We start from the raw sequence: 24,844 nt of genomic DNA on the forward strand, positions 1-24,844 counted from the left end.
GCAACACATGCTCAGTATTTACTATGTGTTATGCAGAGTTTATAGATTTTGCTGCTACATAAATGCGTTTTTAAGACCATTTAATGTCACTGTAGATTTCTGACTACACTGCTAGTGGATCTGTAAGTCGTGCCACTGAGACCGCCTCTAAAAGTGAAGCAGCTGGAAGGAGTTTGGAAAAACATATCCTTTTTTCCTTAACAAAAGTTGGGAGGTTTATTGGGAATTTTCCCCACACAAGGTCAAACTCGTGTGGCCCCTGTGGGCCTGGGGGCGCAGAACAGTTGCCTGCTTTTGTTTGGCTGGTAACTCGGTCTCATTCAGAAAGTTGCCCAGAGGTTTCACAGCAACACGACAACACCCTGTAGTAACTTTACCTTACAGTGGTGCTTCTTATGGAGAATATCAACACCCCAAGCTAAAATAATATTGTCTAAAATTCACAAAGTCCTGCATAAGTCTGAGTGTATTTTCAGTTATATTAAAAGTGGTTAAAGTTCAGAGTTGATCCGTCAGTGTTTATTGATGCAGACACATTTTAATTGTGATATTGACTGTAAACATGACGTGCAATGATTTTTTTTACCACTTTCCTCAACTTATTCATGTGAATTTTTTCTGATATTTCTAACTCTTTATGTACAAAGGTGTATTGCAATGTTTTCAATGAAGTCTAGTCTCATCCTCATACAGCTGGTTGCATGAAACACTGATGCATTTCTTACTGGTTTTACTTTTTAAGTATGTTGAAGCATGGTCCATTTTCCGCTTCATTTGTATGTGAATGCAGGTGTTTCCTCTCATTTAACCTGGTGTTATTTTAGTTCAGAGAGTTAGATGAAATAGCGACATAATTTCCACTGTAGCTCCACCTCATTTACACCTGACAGGTGTGATTGTGAGAAGCAATTACAAACACCTCTGTGAGGGTGGAGTAAAACGTATTTTGTTTTCCCCTCTTGTGTGCGTAGATGCATATATATCATATCTGTGTCTGTCTGTCGTTACAGAGATGCGCGGAGAGGTATTTGTCCTTTGACACTCTGTACTCTGAAGTTGGACACTCGGGGGATTTTTCTGCGTCCATTCGAAAAACTTGACCGTCCAATCCACGCGCGGCTCCGGTGCAGTGGCTCCTCCTCCTCTCCGCCGCTTGCTCCCACATGTAACGTTATCACCACCCACCCTCTGGCTGTCTCAGGCATTGTCTCACCGGGGACGCATCGCACGGAGCGCGGCGCCGTGGTAACTCCACCGAGACGGCAAACAAGTGACAAGAAAAAAAAGGGACGATGTCAACAGGAAACGAAGCCGGGGTTAATATGAGGCATGGGTCGGTGATGTCTCTTCAGTCTGCCGCTGGATTCATTAATGCTAGTCTCGTGCCAGTCCGCGGGGCTGCGTGAAGCTGCAGGCTGCATGGCACCTTCCAGATGGACGGGATAATCTCCTTAATGTTGCGTTAAATCGAGCTGCTGCTATGATACTGTCGCTCAGTCGAGTCCGCGTCGCTCTGTCTGGTGCTGAACCTTAACAATTCACTCCTCTCACGCGTCGGTAACTGAGCCGTGGTCAGCAGTGCGCCCCCGGTCCGCCTGCCGGCATCCAAACGAGGATGGCCGCCCGCCGCAGCTGCGTGAACTCGCTCTGGTCGGGCACCGAGCGCGTCCGCATCGGAGAGCGCCTCAAAGCCACCCTGGCCGGGGTGCTGGAGCTGGAGGTGCTCAGGTGCAAACACCTGGAGATGGTGGACGCCGCTCTGGAGGACCGATCCTCGGCTGCCCCCGACGGAGAGGAGCCACCGCCGGAGGAAGGGAGCGGAACCCCGGAGAGCACCCCCTCAGATAGCGCGCATGGCTCTGCGACATCCCCCAGGCAACAGGTCAGTCAGTGCGTCTGTCAGCCAGTAGCCCGGATCTCTACATGACGAGATTATTAAATATGGATGCGGGGTTTGTGGTGATCTGCCAACAAGCATGTCCCTCTGCGGCTCAGTAGCCAGATTTTTATCTCTGCCTGGCGGCGCACGGCTGCGTCGAGAGCTGAATACCAAAGTGATTCAGATGGTGCCAGGGACCATCCAGGCATTCGGCCCGATCATTATGTTTGTGACGGTCACTTGGAGCAAATGTCATTGAGGTCAGGTAGCCAGGACCAGCTCTTGTCCGGCTGGCTCTGTGCCCTGCCTCAAGGTTATAAGGGAGGATGTAGTGGGAAATGGACGCTAAAATCAGGTGCAGTATTAATAAGCCAGCAACCAGACACTGCTGCATTTTTGGCACGGGCCTTTAGGTCCTAAAGGTCACTTTGGCACCCAGTGTGCATTCAGATTACTCCGGTCACAATGTAGAGGCATGCTCCATCACTGTCAGTTTAAAAAGTGCAGTTTTGATCTTTTATTGTGAAAATCTTGAAGGCTAGGGTGCATGAGGCAAGAATACATAATGTCAGATTCCCCACACTCGCCCCGAATCGGATAGTCAGACCTTATTGTGTTGAGAATATGGGTTGACATGTAATACAGGATGTGAACAGGTCCCTTCCTGAGGCCTGGGCATGGAGGCTGCAGCTGGTCTGGCCCAGTATTTGTGAACATGAACTAAATTTGAACCCTTAATCAGCATGCAAACTCTACTGCATATGAGAGCAAAAGGGCATCTGTGGGTGCACCCACGGGACTTTCAAGTTTGAAACGGATATTGGCAATAAAATACTGAATTTTGACGACTAGCTGAAGAAAACTGTCGATTTAGAGGATCAACAAGACAGGGCTGAAATATTACGTTCCAACTTCTTCAGTAAGGACATTTTAATCCAGTTAATAATAGAAACAAATAGACAATTATTGTTAGTTTTATCTTTAAGAACTGTAACCCACGATGTTTCTGTTATTATTATTATTATTTTCAATATACCTGGCATCAGTGGTTGTGTCTCTAGGGATGTCAGCATCGAGTTTATGAAAAGACCCAATCGCACACAAAGTTGCAGCAGTGATTTTTATTGCAGAAAACCAAGCCATTACTATAAATACTATACAGTGTGTGCAGGTTGTTTTTCTTTGATACTCATCTCCACCGCATTATTGATGGAATATTTCAAACTTCCAAATTATTCTGCATATTTTCTACAAAAAAAAAAGAAGAAACCCATGAAGGTGACCCTTCTTGGCTCCAAAATGCAGATAAAGTCAATGTAATCCTGCTCAAGAATAAAATTCTCCCCGCAGACAATAACACAGAGAGAATATGGGTGGGACGACCAGGAAATAGGCTGCAGGGCTTCCCTGAAACCACATTTACAGAAGGGCTGGAAAGATCATTTCCACATGTCACAAACCAGAAACGTTAAATGTTCACGTTGCGTCCAAGGTCTGCTGGCAGTTTTGATCCAGATATGGAAGAAGCCATCCCTGACACTGTTACTCTGAGAAAGTAACAAATTCCCAATCACATACTCTTTTCACAGTGCGTGGTTACACCGTGCATATTTGTTCTCGATATCAGTGAGCCGAGTTAGTCAGCAACCTGCAGCTGTTTAATACTCGCTCAGTCTAAACCAGGCGGAGGGAGGTCACATCTGGTGTATTTACTGGAGAGCGGGATTCGAAATCTCGTCCCTGGACAGGCCCGCGGCACGGAGCTGAAATAGATAACGTTTTTATCAGCGCAGGGACAGAAAATTGCAGTCCCATCTGAGCAGGGCATCTGCATGGAAGTGTGTCTCATAATGTGCTGCCTTCCTCACCGCCCACCTACCAACATCTCCTCTGTAGTTCCCCCCGCTGCGCTGAGAGATCGTGCGGAGAGGCCGAGCGGCATTGCTCATTCTCACCTCTGAAGGGAGCTGCCGGTGTAGCAGAACAAGCTGGCACGCAGCCCTTTGCCAGGCCAACCATCACCAGCGCACACACACACACACACTAAGACATGACATTTAAAGGAATGGAAACTGTATCTAGTTTAAAGAGATGGAGAGGGAGGGAGAGTAGTAGGGACTCCTGCTGTTTTATTTACAACGCTCACGGCGATTATGTTCAGTTTACCTGTTCTTTCACTTTGAAAAACATAAAACATTGTTCAGCTTTTAAAAACATCACTGTAATTCAGTGAGCGGAGGATTTTGTGACTCATATTATAATGCACTCTACTTTATCCCCTGCTTTGCTTTATTATTATTAAACTCTTTAAATGTGAATGAACAGCAGAGAGAGCGCAGAAGATGGCACTAAACAAATCTATACTTTGTTAGGTCAGGACTGTGGTCGTATGGTTTCATCTTTGGAGAGAGATGAAAAAAAAAGAAAACCATGCAGTTTAAAATGAACCATGAGATTCATTTTCAGAAACAATGCTTCTTCAATATTGTTTTTGGGAGGAAAGCGCACGTAATTTGCATTACTATTATAAATAATTCAGTTTTCATAAATAGAACCAGCTTTGACTTAGCGATTCGTTCACATAAGTTTTGTAATTATTCTGCGTATGTTGCACAAAGTAGAAGAGAACTTTGAAGGCAGTTCTCCTTGCTTTAAAAATAGAGGTCAAAGCCGAGTCAGAGTAATTCTTATTGATTCCATTCAGTGTTCGGATACATATACAAGTCTCCTGAAGAGAGAACATGTCCGGAAAAGGGGAGGGACAAGCAGAGAATGTGGTGCATGGTTTCCCTTAATATGCATTTACAAAAGAAAGTTTAGTCCACCGATTTAGACATAATTTCTTCCTAAAATGTCACAATCAGTTTGAGTTTTATGCAGCTGGTAACACCTGACGAAAAACAGATACTGATTTTTGACTGACTTCATGTTTTATGACTGAATGTTTTATAGACCCAAACAACTAATCAATGAAATGAGACAATGGATCAGTAATCTTGTTAATTGTCACACACAGCCCTAATAAGTAGTGTCCACAGTGCTGAGACTGAAGGCAGCCTGTCTGGAAATTGGGTTTAGTATGTGAAAGCATCACCTTACAGGGGGAGAGCCATTACCCTGACTTGTGGAGTGAGACAGCTTTTGTCTCCTATTTTTTTTTAGCCTCAGGATCTTTCTGGTCTCACAGAAAAAGTCTGTAACATTGATACTTTTTTTTTTTTTAAAAGATCCCTGTGAATGTTTCGGAAAAGCCGGTGCCCGTCACTCTGCTTGCTGGTGAAGATGAACATTCTCAGTGAGGCCTGCCTTATGATTTCAATACCGCATTAATAATGCATGAAACAATAAATGCTGCGTGGCGTAACAGCGAGCACTTCTCGCCAAACACTCGCCCCGTCCTCCACCAAATTATTCTGCCTCAACATGGCTGCAATTTGCCTTGCCGATGACATAATGCACCTATTAGGAGGAGGCGTGCTGCTTGTGCAGCTGCGATCGCCGTAGCGCTGTTATCCAATCGACCCATACATTTTCTACACGTTCCAGTGGGGCTGCACTCCTCCTCATATGAAGGAATATCATGTTACAGGAGCTCTGAGCAGACCCCCACACACTTTGTCTGGGAGCCTCCTATGATTTGATTAATCACTGGGCACTATGAAACATTATATCCTATTACGGGCAATGCATTATGTTGCTTAGGGATAGTATGGAGATGGATTTTTTTTAAAAAATTATTTTCATTGCAGACATCTTCACATTTAAGCGACTTTAAAAGAAAATATTAGCAAACTCCAGTTAAACCTCCCCAGAAATGCAAAAATGTGAAGCTTCTATTATGACAATCTGCGAGCCAAAGTCAAGATTGGACCGAGGATGAGTTAAATATTTCGCCAGGCCTGTTGTGCTGTTGTGGGTCTGTGTGGGAGGAGAAGCGAGCGAGAGTTAGAGAGCGAGCAGCTGTAGCTATGGTGAGTAGGGGGCGGCAGGCTCGGAGGATATTATAGAAACGGGGAGGGGGGGGATTATTTGTCAAGGGGAGTGTGGGGGAGGAGGGGGTCCTTCAAGATGCCCTTCTCTCTCACCCGGCAACCGCTCACCCCCTCCTCACCTCACCCTCCCTCTCCCTCCACTCGCTCAGTGACTCACACTCTTATTTCTCTGTCTCTTTTTTTTTTGTCCCTCTTACTGGCTTTAGTCACCCACTCAGCCACGACTCAATGTAAGGGGGGAAACCAGGGGACAGAATCTCCCGGAGCCCAGGAAACGAGAGTGGTCAAAGTCCGCACCTCACTTTTTCCTTCCCTCTTTCCTCCACAGTTCACCCCCCCACCCCTTCCCTTCCCTTCTGCCGCTCCGGCTGCTCTTTGTTACGTCATCTGTCTTCTCCCATTATCTTCTGAAGCCCCCTCCTCTCCTGTCACCCCAGCAGTGAGTCACTACCTGTATTGTTCCCCCAGTAACAAGAGGATTGATCAGCGCCACTCACAGTGTTCCTGTTGTCTGGCCTCGATCAGACTAATGCAGGGGCTCTTGGCGGCTGTCCTGGAGGGATGGGTAGGGGATTTGGAGGATAATTGGAGACGGGGGGGTTTACTCTGTTAGGCCTTTACTAATCTGGGAAATGGAGGCACTTTGCTAACTTGATGGGGTGTTTGTTATTCTTGTTGTTGTGGGGCCTCACTCCTGACTTTTCCGGTAAGAGCGGCATGACGTCATCGGAGCCTGTTGTCTGCTGAATGACATCATGGATGTCCAACCCTACATGTCTTTTCACATGGGTTTAATTATGTCTGTGCACTGCAAACACACACTGCAAAAAAAAAAAAAAAAAACAAGATTGAAACACTAAATCTGAGGGTAGAGGTACTAGAAACAAGTGAAATCATCTGTCCGTGCAGCAAGATAATTTCATTTCTTAAATTAAGATTGTTAAATCTAGAAATAAGCAAGTTAAACACTTGAAATAAGAAATTATTTAAAACAAGACAAATTATCCTACACTTCTAAATCTAAGTTGTTTTTTGTCTTGGTAAGAAGCAGATAATTTGCAGTGCATGCAGAGAGTTTTTATCGTGGCTCATTGTTCGTGGTTGACATTTACACAAGCGGCGCTGAACACTGTTGCTACACGATACCCACCTCAGCGACTAGACTCATTTGTAACGACATAAACAACAGTTTATGGAAAAATTCCTCGACGCACAGAGATTTTACACGGCGTTTCTGAAGCTTTCAGACGCATCCTGTGGCCACCTTCACAGGACTGGGTTCCTCTGTTGTCATGGAGATGGTTTAGTTATGATGTGGCCAACATAGTTTATTTTAGTCATAATGATACACGCTGTCTCTGGTCAGTCATGTTATTTTCTCCCAGCTGCCCGCTGACTTCTCCTCGGTTATTTTGATTACTCTTATACGTGATTGTGTATATTATTTAAATCCTATTGGCCTGTCTTTTGTATTTTATTAAGCTCTATTTAATCACATAATTTGGTTGTTTTGTTTATTTTTATTTCAGGCTCCCTCTCCTTCAGATACGATGGTATTTCCTTGTCAGAGCAGCCCGGAGGACTGTGGCAGTAATTCAGGGGACGGGACAGTCAACCTCTCCTCTGGCAGGGGCAGTAACTCCCGCTGGTCGACCCTGTCCTGGGACGCCCCCTCGGACCTTCTCTCTCCCCCGACCCCAGACCTCAGCAGTATGGTCCACCCGGACTGCGACTCCAGACCTAGTTCAGGTAAACACACACCTAAATGCCAGAAATTGTGATTACAACACTGACCTGCACGATGACCAACAGCTCGTCACCTCCTGATAAAGCTGTGGCTCAGTCTCCCATTAAACATTAACCCCGTTCTCTTTTTACCTGTGTTTACTTGCACTCTCCGTGACTTGGCAGTGACACATTCAGGTTCTCGCTGTCAACTCTTTAGACTTGCTTGTCAAACTCTTATCCAATCTCTGCAACTCTGCTCCCTGCTCCCCTGAAATCATTGTATTTCACATTTCGTTTTTTGTTTTTTTATTTCAAAACTACCATTTACTTTCTTTTCTGAAAACTCTGAATAGTCATTTCTTTGTAGCACTCAGAGTGTTCACGGCTGATGTAGTTTTGCACTGCCTACTTGTCAAACAGTAGATCCAGTACCATGACGTCCTTCTCCTGGAATTTTAATGAAGTTTGAGTTTCTGTAGGTGATGTCTTGTCTTTGTTTAGCTAGTTTTACTGACCTTACTCACCTATTTCTCCATAGAGACCTCCAAACTATTCTTAGGATAGAGCTGTAGAAACAAGTAATGTTTGCTCCTTTGCTTTTCTTTTAAATGTCTTACACCAGCTGTTCCAGAGAGCTTGAAAAAATATGTTGATAACATCCAATAATATTCTTATTTTTAAGGATAATGTAGTGGTATTGGGAGATGCTATGGAGCTGTTGAGTACGATCCTTTATTCAGAAGAGTTTTATTTCCTGGTATATAGCATTATTACCTTGAGAATTATGGAGTCACTCATTGCACATCCAAACCATGCATCATTTATTTTCTTTTCGTCAAGGTTTCTATTCGGTGAGTGGGAGCTCTCTGTCCGACTCTTCCTACTCCGTCTCAAGCGATGCTGCTCTCGGCGGACTGGTTCCACCTGCCCGACCCCTGCAGCTGTGGGAGCAGGTTCCTCTGTCTGCAGAGAACACTGACATCTTGTGGCCCGAAGGTGCAGGGCAACTCCATCAGACTTTACTCCAGAGCAGCCAGGAAGAATGTGACCCAACAGAGGGGACCCAAGAACCAAGAGAGGGGGCCCGAGAACCAACTAAAGGTATACAAGAACTGACAGAAGAGACGCAAGAACTGACAGAAGAGACGCAAGAACTGACAGAAGAGTCGCGAGAACTGACAGAAGAGTCGCGAGAACTGACAGAAGAGTCGCAAGAACTGACAGAAGAGACGCAAGAACTGACAGAAGAGACCCAAAAACTGACAAAAGAGATGCAAGAACCCACAAAGGGGCCGCAAGAACCAACAGAAGAGATGCAGGAAGCAACAGACGGGACCCAAGAAGCAACAGAAGAGACTCCAGTCTCAGGTGAGGTGATACGGTCAATAAATGTTTTGTGAATTCACCCGTGTAGATAGATCGAAGCATTGTTTTGACTATGAAGATCAGTAAAAGTCATCCAGAAAAAGACATGTATAAATATTTAGTAAATGATCACCTAAAAAATAAAGGTTTGTCTAAGATTCTTCTGTCTCTTACAGTTCCAAGTGACCTTGAAGCTACTGGTCTGAGCTTTCTGTCTGACCTTTGCTCTGGACTCGGTGACTCCCTAATGTCTTCCCTCCTCCCGCTCCTCAACACTGCTTCGCTCTCCCCCTCCACCTCTTCCTTCGATTTCAAACCCCAGCTGGACGCCCGCTTTTGTACAGACCTGGTGTCTCGTCGAACCAAAGAGGTGTACTCCTACCCAAGCCCACTGCATGCGGTTGCCCTCCAGAGCCCCCTCTTCATCTCCCAGACGCAGGAGCAATCAGCCTCTGCAAGCCCCGAAGGACCACAGCCTGATGAACCAAAAGAGTCAAACGCTGACGCACCTCTGACACTCCAGCCTGAACAGAGCCCCACACTGGCATCCTTCACCCAGCTGGAGCAGTACATCTCTCGGCTCGCTCGCCAGTATCACAGCCGGGTAACCTCCTCCACCTCCGATCTCACTTCAGCTTCCACCCCATGTCGAATGACACACAGAGGCCTTTGTACCCCAGGCAAAAGTCATGGCTCCACCCAATCGCTTTCTGCCTATGAGAACCGCAGTACACCCTCCACCTTACCAGGTGGCAACATCACGCCCTGTAAGTCGCTGCTGGGGAACTCGGCCAGAGTCAGTCTCAGTACAACCGCAAAAAAAGGCACCAGGAATTCAATCAACCTGGGTAACCTTCCTTCGGCCACTGGAGAGGACTTGAGCATAAACCTGCATCTCAACCTCAACTTGAACCTGAACCCTGGTTTAAATTCTGGCCGCGGGCTAGCGGACAATTCCAAAAATGGAACTTGTGGAGCTTTGAGGGCTGACTTTACCGCAACACCCACAGCGCCTCCATCATCACTTTCTTCTGCTGTACCCACCCCAGCAATGAGATCCCGCCCTCGCATTTCAACTTGTCCGAGCAGCCTGAGCCACCGCAGCTCGCTGGAAGTACCCTCAGGGTCCGGGGCCAATTCTGGGTTTGCGTCATCAGGCTTCTGCCGCTCGTTGGACTGGAGCAGTGGTGCGCCACCTGAGACTGGACACTATGTGTATGGTGCGAACCCTGGATCAGCTCCTGGGTCTCAGCGGAGCAGCTTGATCCAAGAGTCCAGTTCAAGTCCCAAGCTAAGCGAAGACTCCTCCATGGTGGAGGAGATCTCCCGCCTCTCTGGTCTGTCTAGGGCTGTTGTTATAGGGCTGATGGAACAAGGCGTGGAGCTGGATATTGACTGCTTCCAAACTGATTCTGCAGGCGAGGTGAGGGGTCACAGTAAAACTCACCTGACGGCCCAGCCAGATCAGTCACATGACTATAGTAGGCTGACCGACCTCAGCCCACAGAGACCAATCCAGCTCTCTCTCAGCGTCACCCATTCTCCACAGTCTCAGTCCAGCCTCACCCCTCCTCTTTCACACTCCAACAGCCCCATACACCCTTACCAGTCCATCCACATTCCCTCTTCCCTCTACTCGTCACACTGCCACTACCAACAAATGCCTTCCCCGTCTGACCTTCCCTCCTCCACTGCCTCCTCCCCGGCTTCTCGCCCCACCCCAAGGGGTCGCTCCCCTCCACGCCCCCTCCAGCCATCCCCCCTCGGTGCCACTCCCCTCTCAGTTTTCCGACGGGATGCGCCCTTTCAGTGCTCCCTCCCCCGAACCAATACCCGGAACTCTCCTTTGGAGCACGGTGGCATCCAACCAAGAGGTGGATCACTTCGACAAAGTGGGGGAGGAAGTGGGGGTGGGAGCAAGTGGAAAAGAGGGGAGGGAGAAGGGCTCTACAGAGGCAAGCATGCCTCGCATAAGTTGATTAGGGCAGCCACAGTTAGCAGCTATTCCAAGAGAGATGACTACAGCTCGGTTTGGGTTGAGGAGGAGGCGCAGACATCACGGAAGTCCGCCAACAAACTCTGGAAAGGCTTTGAAGGACGTCTCTGGGGAAAAGAGTCTGAAAGTGAAAGGGAGGAAATGGACAGAGCCGAGTATGGCTACGGCTGGAGGAGGAACAGCGTCGGGAGCTGGAGGAGAGAGCACAGACGGATGAAGGCTTCGTCCAGCAGCGGTGACAAGAGGCCAAAAGTAGACAACTCTCCCGTCTACTCAAAGAAGAGGGGGAAGGAAGACGGCGAGAGGCGCAGTTCCAGTCTCAGGCTTTCTAGGAGGGCTCTGTTCAGGAGTGAGTCCCAGGGCTTGCTGGTACCTCGTAACTACAGCGAGGAGCCTAAAAAGAGACAACACTGGGTCTCCTCCTTAGACGTGGGGCAAGGTGGCATGGGGGTCAGCAGAGATGAAGGAGTTAGGTTGCTAAGGGCAAAGGAGGAAGACAAGCGGCTGTCTTCCACGGCCAGCCTCTTTAACCTCTCTCGTTCTCAGAGCCTAGAAGGCAGCTGTCATTCCCTTTCCCCCCTCTCCTCTCCTTCGTTCTCTCCTTCCCCTCCTCCGCGGATGCCCCTCCAGCGCTCCCGATCACTGAGGGATTTGGGGAGGAAAGTATTCGGCTCCATGAGGTCCTTGAGTCTCAAACGGAAACCATCCAAGAAGTGACACTTCTACAATAATAGAACTTCTCAGTAGATGCATCTTCCACATGTTACATACACCAGTAAACCAGTGATGCTTAGTATTATATTTGTTGTAAAAAAAAAAAGAGTGCCATCATTTTTGATGTTCATTCTTCAAGGTTTTATGATCAGTTGAATACACTGGCCGTAAGATATGTACTATGCCAGTGCTTGCATTCACCACCAACATGATGGAAATTCCTCTCAGGCACATGAAGTGTTTAAAACCTTGTTTATGGCCCGTGTCATTCATTCTGGTAACATTTTTGTAAATTTTTAAAAAGACATACACTTTTTTATAACCTCCCAAAATACTAATTTCTTATCAAATTACTTCCAGCATGTTCTGCAGCACAATAATAGTGCTTAGTAGCCCAAGAGACTTTTTATTGGAAAAACCTTGTGTGGTTAACGGTGCACTGTACACTGGCAAACTAGGGGTCGGTAGAATGTGGCGAAGCTCACAGATAAATGTAAGTGAAACCAGTTAATTTATGAGTGAATATGAGCTGCAAATAACCGTAAGTTGTTTCAAAGGACCTGACACCTCGGCAGGAACACTAGTCCTTTCTTTTTCTGGAAAGTATCCTGATTTTAAAAAAAATGCTGAATATGACCCCATTTGCTTTACGAAGCTTCTTTGCATATTGGTCTTACCCACCTGTAAACATGAGTATGAATGCCTATGTGCACACTCCCTTTCTGCATGCTGCTCCGTGACTTGTTCAGTGATTGTAGCTATTGTGAGAATGTGATATTCTTCTTTCATCATGGGCAATACTGCCTCTGGAGTACAATCATATTGGCCAGATTATGACCAAAACCACCAAGCAAATACTCTTTAACTTGCTATTTTGCTCAGGATCTTTAAATAAATATTGAATGATTAAAATGTTGATGAATTATCTGAGATCAGTTTGTGGCTTCACATGGTGTGTAACTAATAAAAGAAACTGACTAAACTTGTATTGTGGTGGAAATACCTGCTCACATGCTTAAAAAAAAAAAAGAAGATGTTTACAACTGGGCATTATTATTTAAAAAAATATTTTACTTGAAAAGTCGCATTCACATCACAGACCGGGTGACTGTAATCACTGAGGCATTTGTGTAGTGAATTTCCTTGAAATTCCCGTATTTCTGTGAACTATACTGAACTTTATTTTCGTTTCTGTGTTGCTAGGAAACTAACTTTTCTGTCATCATCTTTCTATTTTCAACAGCATATCTTTACTCTCCCTCCTACAGTCGGGTTTCTTGTGTATAACATGTCATCCTTACTTTCCAATGTGCACCTCAAACACATTAAGGAGAGACCATAGCATTTGTGATTCAAGACATTCAAGACAGTTGGTAAGTTAAGGTTGGAAAGTCTCTCTCAGCTTTAGACTGTATTTGGCAGGATGTATTGGCAGACTACACTCCATCACCAGCTCCATTGGTTTGGTTAATCCCTTCTCCGGAGCTGTCCTTCACGCCGGAGGAAAACATGCCTCGATACATGGCTTTCTCTTTCTGTAAATCACGATTTATCTTTTCCTCAGCCCTCTGCAGGTGCTTCCTCACTTTGGCATCTGAAACAGAAAGGTTACAGAGTTTTGTTCTTTATTCCACAGGCTGTCAACTGTGTAGGAGATGGTTAGAAGAGAATTATTCTCCTCCTGAGAATTCCTGCTAGAATATAGTGCATGTAATTCTGTGACAGTCATGTCCTTGAGTAAAATCTGCAAAGATAAAAAAAAAAAAAAGAAAACGCTGCAAACCACACCGTAGCCTTGTAAAAGTGAACCGAAAATGATTTAACTGATGAATTGGTCCATGAAATAGGGACACAAATCGCTATTTGTTTTTTGAGGGTCTTGTGGGTAGCTGTGCTACATTTGAATGAAGATGGATTAGTTTCCCCATGTAGAACCTTTATGCAAAGCTAACTGGTTTTAGTTTAACAAGTGATAGATTAGCATCATACCAAATTTAAATGTGATGCTATTTTACAATATTAGGTTGATCTTAAACATGAAACAAAATAGTTGAAACATGTAATAATATTTTGGGAAGGAGATGACATTTCACGAATAAAGGTTAGAGACTAAATACTTATTAAAAAACTACTGAATATGTGAATACATCACAGCTCGCAACATATTTCTCAGATGAAATCTTTGGTCATGTGTGTCAGGTGTAGAGATTAAGAATGACGCCCCTGTAATGCGTAACAATACTGCACTTATGATGGGCTCTAAGTGGTGCTTCCACTTCTTTTCTTCCTTCCTTCCAACATTTAACAAATGACTACTCAGTCAGAGGTTTGGCTGAAGCGGCTGTGGATGTGGATGTGCTCGCTCTGTTCTTACCATTAGGCTGCTCTCTGGATGCCTGAGTGAGGTACTGCTTGGCTGTCTGTGCATCTCCGGTCTCCAGAGTGGCTACTCCAGCCCTGTACAGTGCTTTGACATTTTCCGGTTGCCATTGTAGCACCCGCAAACTGTACTCGAGAACACGAGCGTAATCGACATTTTGTCTCTGCAGCAAACAGGCTGAAAGAGATTTGTTATTAACAAAATGAGTGTCCCTCAAATGTAAAATACGTTCCTCATATTTAAATGATGGCACTATTGAATCCGTCTAGAGCTACCATTTGAATAGTTTTAACCTACCATGATATGTATTTACAGTATTTCTACTCATTAGATATTTCTAATACTATTTACACTGACAGGGTTTTATGTACCTGCTAGATTGTTGTAGCAGTCCACTTGTGTGGTTCTCAGCAAAGCCTCCTGTTCAGAAGTGAGTGCTGGTGCTTCCGGTCCAAACCCTTTCACCGATGCCATCACTTCAGAGTCGAGGCTCCTAAGGACCAGCAGAGCGCGGTGATAACGCCCGATGGCCGAGCGAATATTCTTCTCCCTGTAGAAGGCATTCCCTTCTGTTTTCATCTGGGTTGCTTCCTCTAACAAAGCCCAAACTGGCTTTGCAGGGGTCTGTCGTCGTCCAGAAATGCTAGGTCCTGCTGCCGCCGCCGCCCCCTGTGCCTCCAGACTGTCCTTTGCCCCTGCAGCCTCCATTTCTGGAGTCCTGCTAATTTGCTGTTAACATGTTAAAAATATGTGTACATTAGTGTGTCAAGAAGTCACATAACTTGGGTATTCTCAACAGAGAGCCAGGCATATGATCTATACTACTTATTAAGTCGATGGGAGATGTGGAAGATGGTGGCCTGCAGGCCAGCCCCACTTCCTCCACCAACAAGATTGTTGTGGAAGAAAGTTGGCTTCAGTTTGACACCGATAAATACCCATTATAGGCTCTGTACACCCTTTCATGAAAACAGTATTCTCCGATGCCACTGTTATCTAACAGCAGTATAATGATCCCTGACACAAACCAAAAACTGTTTAGGAATGGTTTGATTTCCCAGAACTCAATCCATTTGATAATCTGTGGGATGTGTTGGACAAACAAGCGCACACACCGCACATCCAGAGGTGGGGGACCTATGCAATATTAGGTCATAATGTAATGGCTGAGTGGTGCATATCTTAGTCAACATCATTATAAAATTGGTGCAGATCATCAGATCATCCATAGCAATTAAGCCTAATGATTTGATCATCTTCATTTATGCATAGTAAGAGTTTATACCTCGCAAACAAGTGTAGGAGGTCTGCTCTGCGACTCACTGCTCTAAAATGGGTAAACCAAGCCAGGGAGCGGTTGTCTGAGCCTCATCCTGGGCTTCGTGGGAACAAGTTTTTCCACGAGTGTTTCCACGTTGCTAAGTAACTAACTGCTGCAACGTCACAGAGCGACGCATGAAACGTAACATCACAACCATACGATCAAAAATGTTAAAGAAATATCTAATCGTGGTTTTAGAGGTGAGTTCCGTAAACATGAGAGGACTGAATTAGCCTTCTGTAGTGTGGATGTTAATACCGCCAAGTGTTAACAAGAAGTCAATCAAAGTCGCTTTTATTCCAAATACTTTCACGTTCACGGTGTGTTACAGCTAACCCAGCTAGCAGTTTTAACTTCTCCTCCTCCACGCTAAATAACTTTCATGCAGCTCATTTCAATAGATCGACACATTGTAGCGACTTGGTATATCAACATGTGACAAGATACCGTGCTGTGCATCATCTCACCTTACTCCAGCGAACAGCGAATCAATGGACAGCTACTTGTTAACATCTGACAAACATCTTAGTTCCACCACGGGCGCTTCCTTGTTGTCTGATAAAGAAGTAAAAACTACCAACTGCAAGGAGCGTTACTGCCACCACAAGGCCGAACCAGGAATTACCACGACACATAAAAACATTAAGATATATTTTGTATTTATTTAATCATAATATACTATGGTGTTAGTGAAAGAAAAAATAAGCAGTGACCAAGGAAAATACTCAGTCCTAGTGCTTAAAGTGAATTAAACAGGTTGGGTGGAAAACATTTAACCCACACCAAATCAGAAGAATGTCATAACATAATAATAATAATTATAATAATAAAAAAAAAAACATTGCACATTATTTCCCCATGAGATTTCTGAAATAAAAGGTAGGCACTGCCTGAAACATATTAAAGTTTTACACTGAACCCTGAGTTGCTTGCAGTGCCTAGCACTGATATATGTGTGTGCATGAATGAAAGGGTAAATGTGCCATTGTGACTGTAAAACTCTTTGTATACCAATAGGTAGAAGACCACTATATATACATATACACACATATATATATACACATATATATATACATATACAAATATATATATACATACACACATGTGTATATGTATATACATATACACATATGTATATGTATATATTATATACACATATATACATATACATATACACATATATATACACATATATATATACACACAGACACCATTTAACATTAATATTGTTTACTAACCCATACTTAAACAGACTTTAAACCCCACACATTTTTTAATGCACCTGAAAAAGTGGCAGAAGGTCGCCAGAAATGTAATACATCAGTTCATCATTCCCCAAATATAATTGAAATCAACACACCAATATAATATTTGTTGCATGTGATGATTTCTTACACCAACCTGTGGTCAAAGTGGTAAAAAAAATATATAATCATGATAATGTAGCAGCTACACACCAAAGACTTCGCACCCATTTAAATAATCAGTCAGCCCAGCTGATCTGTCTTTAACATTAACTCGGTTTCATTCTGAACCTTAGCGGTCTCCTTGTCGCTTGTTTCTAAGGTGATACTGTTCATTGATATTCCTTTCAGTGGTGATTTGATGATTTTCACTTTGAATATGTCCCACCTCTCAGGAATCAGTCCTTTGTTAAAGAGCAGTGAAGTCAGGAAGGAAAACGACAAGGTGGTAAACATGGTGGATAACACGCAGATAGTCCTGACGGGTGAGCGCTGGACATACACACCGTTCTCAAGAGTGCAACCTGGTAAATGGAGGACAACAGGCAAACCTATAGATGGCTCGCCACTCAGTAACCTCAACAATAACCCAACTAGCAAGCCCGTGATGGAACCGTAGCCATTAGATATGTTGAAAAAAAGGACGCAGACTAGTTGAGGGAACATAATGGTATAGGTAATGTCTGAGCCCAGGATCCAGAAAACCATAATGCTGTTGTGCATGAAGGTGAGAGCTGTGCCAGCCAAGCCCACCAACACCACAGTGACACGGATGACCCACTGGAGCTCCCTGTCTGATGCCTGCAAGGTAAAAAAAATATATATCTGGCAGCTGAAACAGAAAGGCAATACATATCTGTTCTTACTGAGTTTTTCATCTTACGTTGGTCCTCAGGATGTTCTTATATATATTGGATGTGAAGATGGAGGCAGCAGACAACAGAGCAGAGTCTGTTGACGACATCACAGCAGCAGCTATGGCTCCAATGCCAATGATGGAGATGTAGTTTGGAGTGAGGTATTGCAGAGCTATCGGCAGAACCTGACCAGCCTCTCCGCGCTCAAATGGGGACGGGGAGCCATATAAAGTCATGTTCCAGTCTGATACCAAAACATGAGACGGTCAAATACATTTGGATATTTTCACACATCTATTCCACTCGGGTACTGTACCTGTTGATGCGGCAACTGCTCCAATTAACACAGATGGGATTCCAAGTATGAAGATGAGCGGGGCTGCAATGAAGCAGGTTATCCTGGCTGTAGTCGACGAGTCGGCTGACAGTGTCCTCTGGTGAAAGTCCTGATACCCCAGGTTGCCAAGGGCCTTAAACAAAAAGAAACTACTCTTTCTACCCGTACTTGCCATTGCTCATATCTAGGGACACAATGTCTTAAACTCTTGGGCCGGTGTCGTGAGTATTAGTCGACGTGTGGCTACACGTTTAATGACAACGTCACGAGACTCCGCGGACTTTGTTAAACAACAGTGGGAAAAAAAAAACATATCACACAGTAAAAAACATTTATTATATAACTGTAGTCTTAACATTGAGTGTGTTCTGTTCAATAAGTTATGACACCAAGTACAGTAATAAGGGCAACTGGACTTGTAGAATGTTTCTTGAAGACGTCAAGATGTCACTACTTTCAATGGGTGCATACTTACCTATTGTTAAGAGTGAATATCCACGATGTGAATTGCGGATATCTGTAACTGAATTACAACTAGTAGTAATTGCAGTTTGAGATATCCACAATTTGATTCTGACTAGTCATAATTCAAGATATTTTTAATTCACCTCAGTTAAAGATATCTACATGTTCCTTTTCAGATATCTTAAATTAAGTTTTGACTAGACGAAATGACGGTGTAAATATCTGTAACTTTCATTCCGCCTAGTCAGAATGTAATTACAGATATCTTGAATTAGAGTTTCGACTAGGCGAAATGACATGGCAGAAGGCCCCGCCTACCACTTCAGGCGTGAGCGGGTTTTTGATAAACATTGCACTTGTGGTGGGCAAGATGGCGGAGCAGCCAGACCAGTTGAATATTCAATGCTGCAGCCCATCCCAGGCGGAAGCTGGCTGAGGAATGTGGCGGATGCATTACTGGCCTCCTCATTTTCTTGTTATTTTCTAAATTACAGACAATGCCATCCAACTTGTTTCTAAACTAGACTAACTCCTCTTGAAATTCGCCGTGGGGGGAATGGTGCTCTACTGAAGCTATTGTCAGTGGGAGCCTGGAGGCTCAAGGTGTGAATGGTGTTGAAACTTCTTATTGTGTTTCCCCTCCTTCTCCTTCCCATCCTGTCTTGTGGGTACAGTCTGTGCTCGGTGCTGGAGGGTTCTGATGACTCCAAGTTTGTGTTCCAGAGGGTCGTGGGAATCCAATAATAAATGCTGGTTAAGTGTGGGTGGGTTTTCTATATGCTTCAATGTTGAGGCTTCGATCTTCTTCAATATGCACCAAACAGTTCAAAAAGGCCAAACTATCCCCGATGATGTCCTCTGGGTGAACTTGATATTGCTGTCTACTGCATTGATGTGTTGTGTAAAGGATTCCCCCTCTTCTGTCTTGATTTTAACCCAGGTGTCATCCACACATCTGTACCAGTGGGTGGGGTTGGAACCTGCAAAGGTGGTCAGGGCTCTGGTCTCTACTTCCTCCACATAGAGATTGGCCATGATCGGTGACACAGGTGACCCCATCGCACTCGTGTTTCTGCCTGTAGAAACCTCCATTAAACTGAAAATATGTGGTGGTAAGGCACAGGTCGAGTAACAAACAGACGAAACGTCTTCAAAAAAATTCTACAAGTCCAGTTGCCCTTTTGGATTCTTTCCTCATAGTAACATCTCATAAATACAGCAGCTGACCAGTGTCAAAAGACCTTTACGACATTGTGACTTGTCACAGTATGAAGCCTATTCCATTAAGCGCCCTAGTCATATGTGGAACAGTGAACTGAACCATGTAAACATGCACCCAGACACTGACATAACAGAAAAGGCAATTCCAGGCCAGCTATTCCCATGATCACATGTGCACTTTAGCTGTGGAGTACAGGTTAGAGGTGCAGCTTGAGGCAGAAGGGTTCCAGGTTCTCCTCCCCCAATAATCATGGCTGTGGTGCCTTGAGCAGGCACCTAACCCTCAATTTACTCGCAGGGCACAGTCTACTTGAGGTTGCAGCCCACTGCTCCAACTGTACACAGTACCGTGTGATTCAAAAAACTGTCTGATTTTTGTGCTTACCAACAATAAGAAGTTATCAATCCACTTCCACGCCATCTCTTTATCCACAGAACCGAGCCACGGTGCCTGATAGGTGAAGTTGAAAGCAGTCTTGGTAATGTCAGCCGATTGGGGACTCATCAGGATGAAGGGGACACAGAGCCACTGCAGGACAAGAAATCAGTGATGTAATTATTCAACATTATTTATATTTTATTGCTGATCCACACAGTTAGGCTGCAATTACAAATATCATTTGAACAACTTGGCAGGATACCAATAAATAGTTTTCTCCATTAATGCTTTACGTTACGCCTTTGATAAAATTTTAAGTGCATAACTTACCAGGCTGAAGAATATGAGTGTTAGCTGTATGATGTCTGTGTAGGCTACAGAGTAGAGGCCTCCCATTAACGTGTATATAATTGCTACTGCAGCAGAGATCCAAATGCAGAGAGTGTAGGACAAATCCAGGATAACACTTATTGTTGCTCCTACAAATAATACAATTGCATTCATATTTATAATCAGATACAGTGCACATACAATGTCCATAACTGACATGTAAAAGACCTGAACATATAATTTTCTGCAAAATCAAACCCTTCAGAGTTAGGATAAAGATGAACTGACTTATGGAAAACTACCATCGTAAAATCTTCCCTCACTTACCATATCTGTTTTTAATATTTTTGTTCAGTGTGTCACTGCATGTATTAAAAATGTTTCAGCCTTTGCACGGATGATAGATTTATTTAGTCAGTATAGTATAATAGACTGTGGGTCATTCCTACTATTCCTACTATTCGGTGCCATTTGAGTCCCATGACATAGTATGGCATATTTTGGGTAAAATGGGCTAATACTTATTTGTAAAAGATTGCCCTCTACCATAGAATGCATGCAGGGTTAGTTCAATTTAAAATAATTACTCTAATTTTATGTAAACAGGCTAAACTGCCATGTCCCAAATCAGGTTTTCTCAACTAAAGTTACAAATATAAGTAACAGAAATTGTATAAATTCTACATTTTTCATTACTGCTGATACTACAGATATATGTTTGTTATTGAAGTTTTTTTAATGGCAAATGCTGAATGAATTCCCTTTATGAGAACTGTTACTGCTTGTGTGTGGGGGTGGGTGGTTGGATGGGACTGGGTTAAATGGTAATTAATGATTATTTTTTATTTTATTATTGGAATTAATGTTTATTATTTTAATGTTCATGTTAATGTTGAAAAAAATGACTTTAAACAACGAAATGTGTTTTTCCCTGATATGAGGTCCATGCTGCTATGCCTTATCCGCCCTCTTTACTTTCATTAATGAAATATGTTCTTCACTGATATGAGGTACATCCTGTTACGTCATGTCCACCGTTACTCTTCTGTCCGCCCTGTTACTTGTGTGTTTTTTGATAATAATTAAATACAAATTACAAATATTATGCATTTCATTGTGCTTACTTGCAGTGTATGATTTGCCAAATTGAACTCACTTCAAAATAAAAGAAAATTCCACTGAAATTCCCTTTAATTTAAATCCTTAAAATAGAGCAAGACTTTTTGTGAATACACTTGTTTGTGAATATTTGTTAAAATTGACATTTCAAAAGGTAAATTAAAGGCCATTGTCCTCAGAAAATGTAATTATTATGTGTGCATTCAAAACATATATTAACAGAGATGAGAATGTCCCGTAACAGGGTGGACATTTTGTCTCTGTCACATTCAAAGAATTTTGTCAAAATCGTTAAGTTATTAATATCCTGAGCTGGACCGACATAGTTTACTTCTAAGTTAATAAGTCCTACTTCAGATAAAATACAAAAACATGCAAAATGTTTTACTTTTTTTGATGAAGTGATGGCACTGAATAGTAGGAATGACATCTCTCCTGCTTGCTATCTCCAGGAAATGGCTGCGGTGCATAATAATAGAAGTGGTAGAACTGGTAGGTAGCACAAACATCAAAAATAACGAAAACATTTATATAAAAAAAAGAAAGAAAAAAAGAAAAAAGACTGACACTTACCTAAGCCAATAAGAGTCCCTGTCACCCAGATTATGTCAGATATTAGAAGCGCCACAGATAAGACTCCACTTATTGAGTTTCCATACTTAATCTGGAATGGGTCCATCATTGTCACGTACTTTCTGTCTCTCATCGTCTTGGCAAAGCAAAGTCCACCTTTTTATTAAAATCACACAAATGGGGGAAATATTACGTTTTTTAGTGTTTGGAGCAAAGCAATATGTAGACTTTCATTTTGTCTTCCAAATGTTACGCAACGCTGCATGTATAGCAGTGCAAGTATGAAACATGCCCGGGCAGGCACTCCCCACATCAAATAAATAGTTACACATATTTTAATTATAAGGATTGTAAACCTGTCTAACCAATGATGAAGGAAAGGGCTGCTGTTAGTGGCATGACTGCCCAGGCCAGTCCCATGGTTGGAGTGTACACAGCCTCAGTCAACCCAACGATGAATCCCCCTCCAACAAACGTAGCTGCAAGAAGCACAGCACATACACAGTACTTTTAGAGGTGGGCCCAGGAGGCAGTGGTTTGGCATGTTGCTGTAGGTCCACTTTCATAGCGATGCTGGGTTAAAGTGACTCCCGGACAAGAGGAATGGATGCAGTGACTTTTGCTTTTTAGGCTAAAATAAAATTAGAGCAGCGAGTAAAACCAGGCAGACGATAAGAGCTGTTATAAAAATACACCAAAAGACATTTATTCAGAACAGATAATAAGACAGTGGTGTGTAGTGGTCGAGCCGGATACATTTATCGAGGAAGAGCCGTCCCGGCAAAGATGAAAATATGAATCAAGTCGCTCCAGTGTTGACTCACTCAGTGTGTGTGTGTGTGTGTGTGTGTGTGTGTGTATATACATATATATATATAACAAGTAATAAAACCAAATTTTAACAAACTGGCGCAGCTAAGCAACATGTGGAGACTGGCACCTAGTCAAAGCTATGCCACAATTAGAAGACATTAGGACATGCTGCAACAAAGTGGGCTGAAGTTGTATTTTCATAAGCCGACACTTGCTGATAACGCTGATTAAAACAAGGAGTCGCACCCTAAACCCGGCTTTTTAAAAGCATGCAACAAGAATTTCACACCACGCAACAACCCGTGAAACGGACTCGCATCCAACCGAGGCTACCTGAGGGTTTCACACAGACCTGTCATGGTGAAGACTCCCACCACCACGCTGATCCCTCTGTTGCCCAGCAGAGTGACCTCTGTCCGGTCTGCCTGGCTGCTGTCCGCCAGCCGCTTGGACTTCATGGACGCCCACATCCCGGTGCCCAGCACCATCAGGTAAAAGATCACCATCACCACCAGTCCTGGGACGTTCAGGCTCATCGTGGAGCAACCAACAACTAAGACCGGTAGCAAAAATAAAACAAAACAAACAAAAAAAAAAACAATAGTCAAACACGGTGTCACTGTCACACGATCAACCTCGGACGAGTGACAACATATCGCTAAAGCCGTATTCGCACGAGAGGACTAGTTCTACCCGAGGACGCCTTGTGATTCAAATCGGTCTCTGTAAGTCACGTGAGTGACATGCCCCCCCCCCCTCCCCTCCCCGTCGCCATTTTCGATGCTTACCGGGGTATAAATAAAACGTGAGCAGAATTAAGGGGAGGTTGTATGGAAACATCTGAACAGGGGTTTGCTGGTACCACTCCTGAAAAGAATATAGAAAAGCATTATAAAGATAAACTAAAGATCTTCACTTGATTGCATCTGACAGCTGGGCTGCCCTCACAAGCATTAAATGTTTGAAATCCTGCAGACAAGGTATCATCTTCAAAATGCATCAAAACAATATACAAACTGTGCAAACGGGATGTGTCCGTATGTTTTATTTGGGTTTTTGCAAATGCAGTGTTGAGGGAAATGAGGAAGTTGACATACATTTCACCAGCAGAAAAAAAAACATGAAGGAATCTCATTTGACTAGGTTTTCAGTTTTGAATTGTCCACTCTCCCAACACACCCTCGGACTGAGGAGCAGTTCCTGGTAGAAAACATATAAAGTCATAGGTTATATTGGTTTAACACTTAGTACTTGAAAAACAAATATACGTTTTACACGCTTCAACACATTGTCACATTTCAACAGTATTATAGGATTAAATATCTGGACTATGTTCAATGGACCAGTTCTCTGCTTTGAACCTATCATTTCCACGCATAAAGTCAAACAAAAGGTGTGCTTGACCTCTTTTTTCCAAACTCACAAGGTGACTGCACAGATAACTGCAACAGAAAACAAAGTAAATAATTAACAAAAAAAAAAATGTAAGGACAGGCTCAGCACTGATGCCTCAAAGCGAGAATGTCTGGGTTCGAGTCTGTCTCTGGCCATTCTGGGTGGAGTTTACATGTTCTCCCTGTGTCTGCGTGAGTTTTCTCCGGGTACCTCCAAAGACACGCTCGTTAGGTTAACTGGTGACCCTAAATTGACACTGAGTGTGAATGGTTGTTTGCTGGACTGGGATATACCGGTAATTTGTCCAGGGTGTACCCCGCCTCTCGCCCCCTTAAAGAGATAAGCTCCAGCAACTCCCCGTGACCCCAGTGAGGATAAGCAGTAGTAGAAGATGAGATGAGATTATGAGGGCACTTTAGGTTGAGTTGTAGCAGGAACCAAGAAGGAAGTGGTCTTGGTCCTGAAGGTTCCCTTAATTTTGTCACGACACTGAGGCCTGAAGCAGAGATTTCAATTGTTACAATACATCAAAATTCCTCTGAAATATTAATTTTAATTATTAATTAAAAGTTTTAATTAACTACTATTGTCACTTTAGGTTTGGTAAGACTGAAGTTTGATTCATTGTTTACTTTGCCTATTATTCAGTGACAAGAAAGAGAACAAGAACATATGATGGAAAGGTTTTATATTTACTTCTCTTATATATACTGTCTGTATTTGCTGAGTTCATAAC

General features: G+C 43.6%; 3 protein-coding genes across 3 annotated transcripts; 1 reads left to right on the forward strand and 2 right to left on the reverse strand.

Annotated features, from left to right (window-relative positions):
• The first annotated feature begins 501 nt into the window (after positions 1 to 501).
• On the forward strand, positions 502 to 12,656 carry si:ch211-168f7.5 (mucin-17). The gene is made up of 4 exons (XM_047585021.1): positions 502 to 1,882; positions 7,401 to 7,620; positions 8,440 to 8,967; positions 9,141 to 12,656. Exons 1-4 carry the CDS (start codon positions 1,616 to 1,618, stop codon positions 11,675 to 11,677), a joined length of 3,552 nt encoding a protein of 1,183 aa, XP_047440977.1. The 5' UTR covers positions 502 to 1,615; the 3' UTR covers positions 11,678 to 12,656.
• Positions 12,657 to 12,724: 68 nt separating this feature from the next.
• On the reverse strand, positions 12,725 to 15,988 carry ttc9c (tetratricopeptide repeat domain 9C). The gene is made up of 4 exons (XM_047585023.1): positions 15,843 to 15,988; positions 14,426 to 14,783; positions 14,049 to 14,231; positions 12,725 to 13,268 (listed from the first exon to the last, which is right to left on the reverse strand). Exons 2-4 carry the CDS (start codon positions 14,760 to 14,762, stop codon positions 13,111 to 13,113), a joined length of 678 nt encoding a protein of 225 aa, XP_047440979.1. The 5' UTR covers positions 14,763 to 14,783; positions 15,843 to 15,988; the 3' UTR covers positions 12,725 to 13,110.
• A 25-nt stretch (positions 15,989 to 16,013) lies between these two features.
• On the reverse strand, positions 16,014 to 23,423 carry LOC125008029 (high-affinity choline transporter 1-like). Its single transcript, XM_047585022.1, has 8 exons — positions 23,066 to 23,423; positions 22,266 to 22,379; positions 21,901 to 22,056; positions 20,209 to 20,357; positions 19,885 to 20,028; positions 17,793 to 17,946; positions 17,503 to 17,720; positions 16,014 to 17,420 (listed from the first exon to the last, which is right to left on the reverse strand). Exons 1-8 carry the CDS (start codon positions 23,247 to 23,249, stop codon positions 16,863 to 16,865), a joined length of 1,677 nt encoding a protein of 558 aa, XP_047440978.1. The 5' UTR covers positions 23,250 to 23,423; the 3' UTR covers positions 16,014 to 16,862.
• Between the last annotated feature and the right edge of the window lie 1,421 nt (positions 23,424 to 24,844).

The sequence above is a fragment of the Mugil cephalus genome, chromosome 5 (genome assembly GCF_022458985.1).
Source record: "Mugil cephalus isolate CIBA_MC_2020 chromosome 5, CIBA_Mcephalus_1.1, whole genome shotgun sequence".
In the NCBI taxonomy this organism is placed as follows: domain Eukaryota; kingdom Metazoa; phylum Chordata; class Actinopteri; order Mugiliformes; family Mugilidae; genus Mugil; species Mugil cephalus.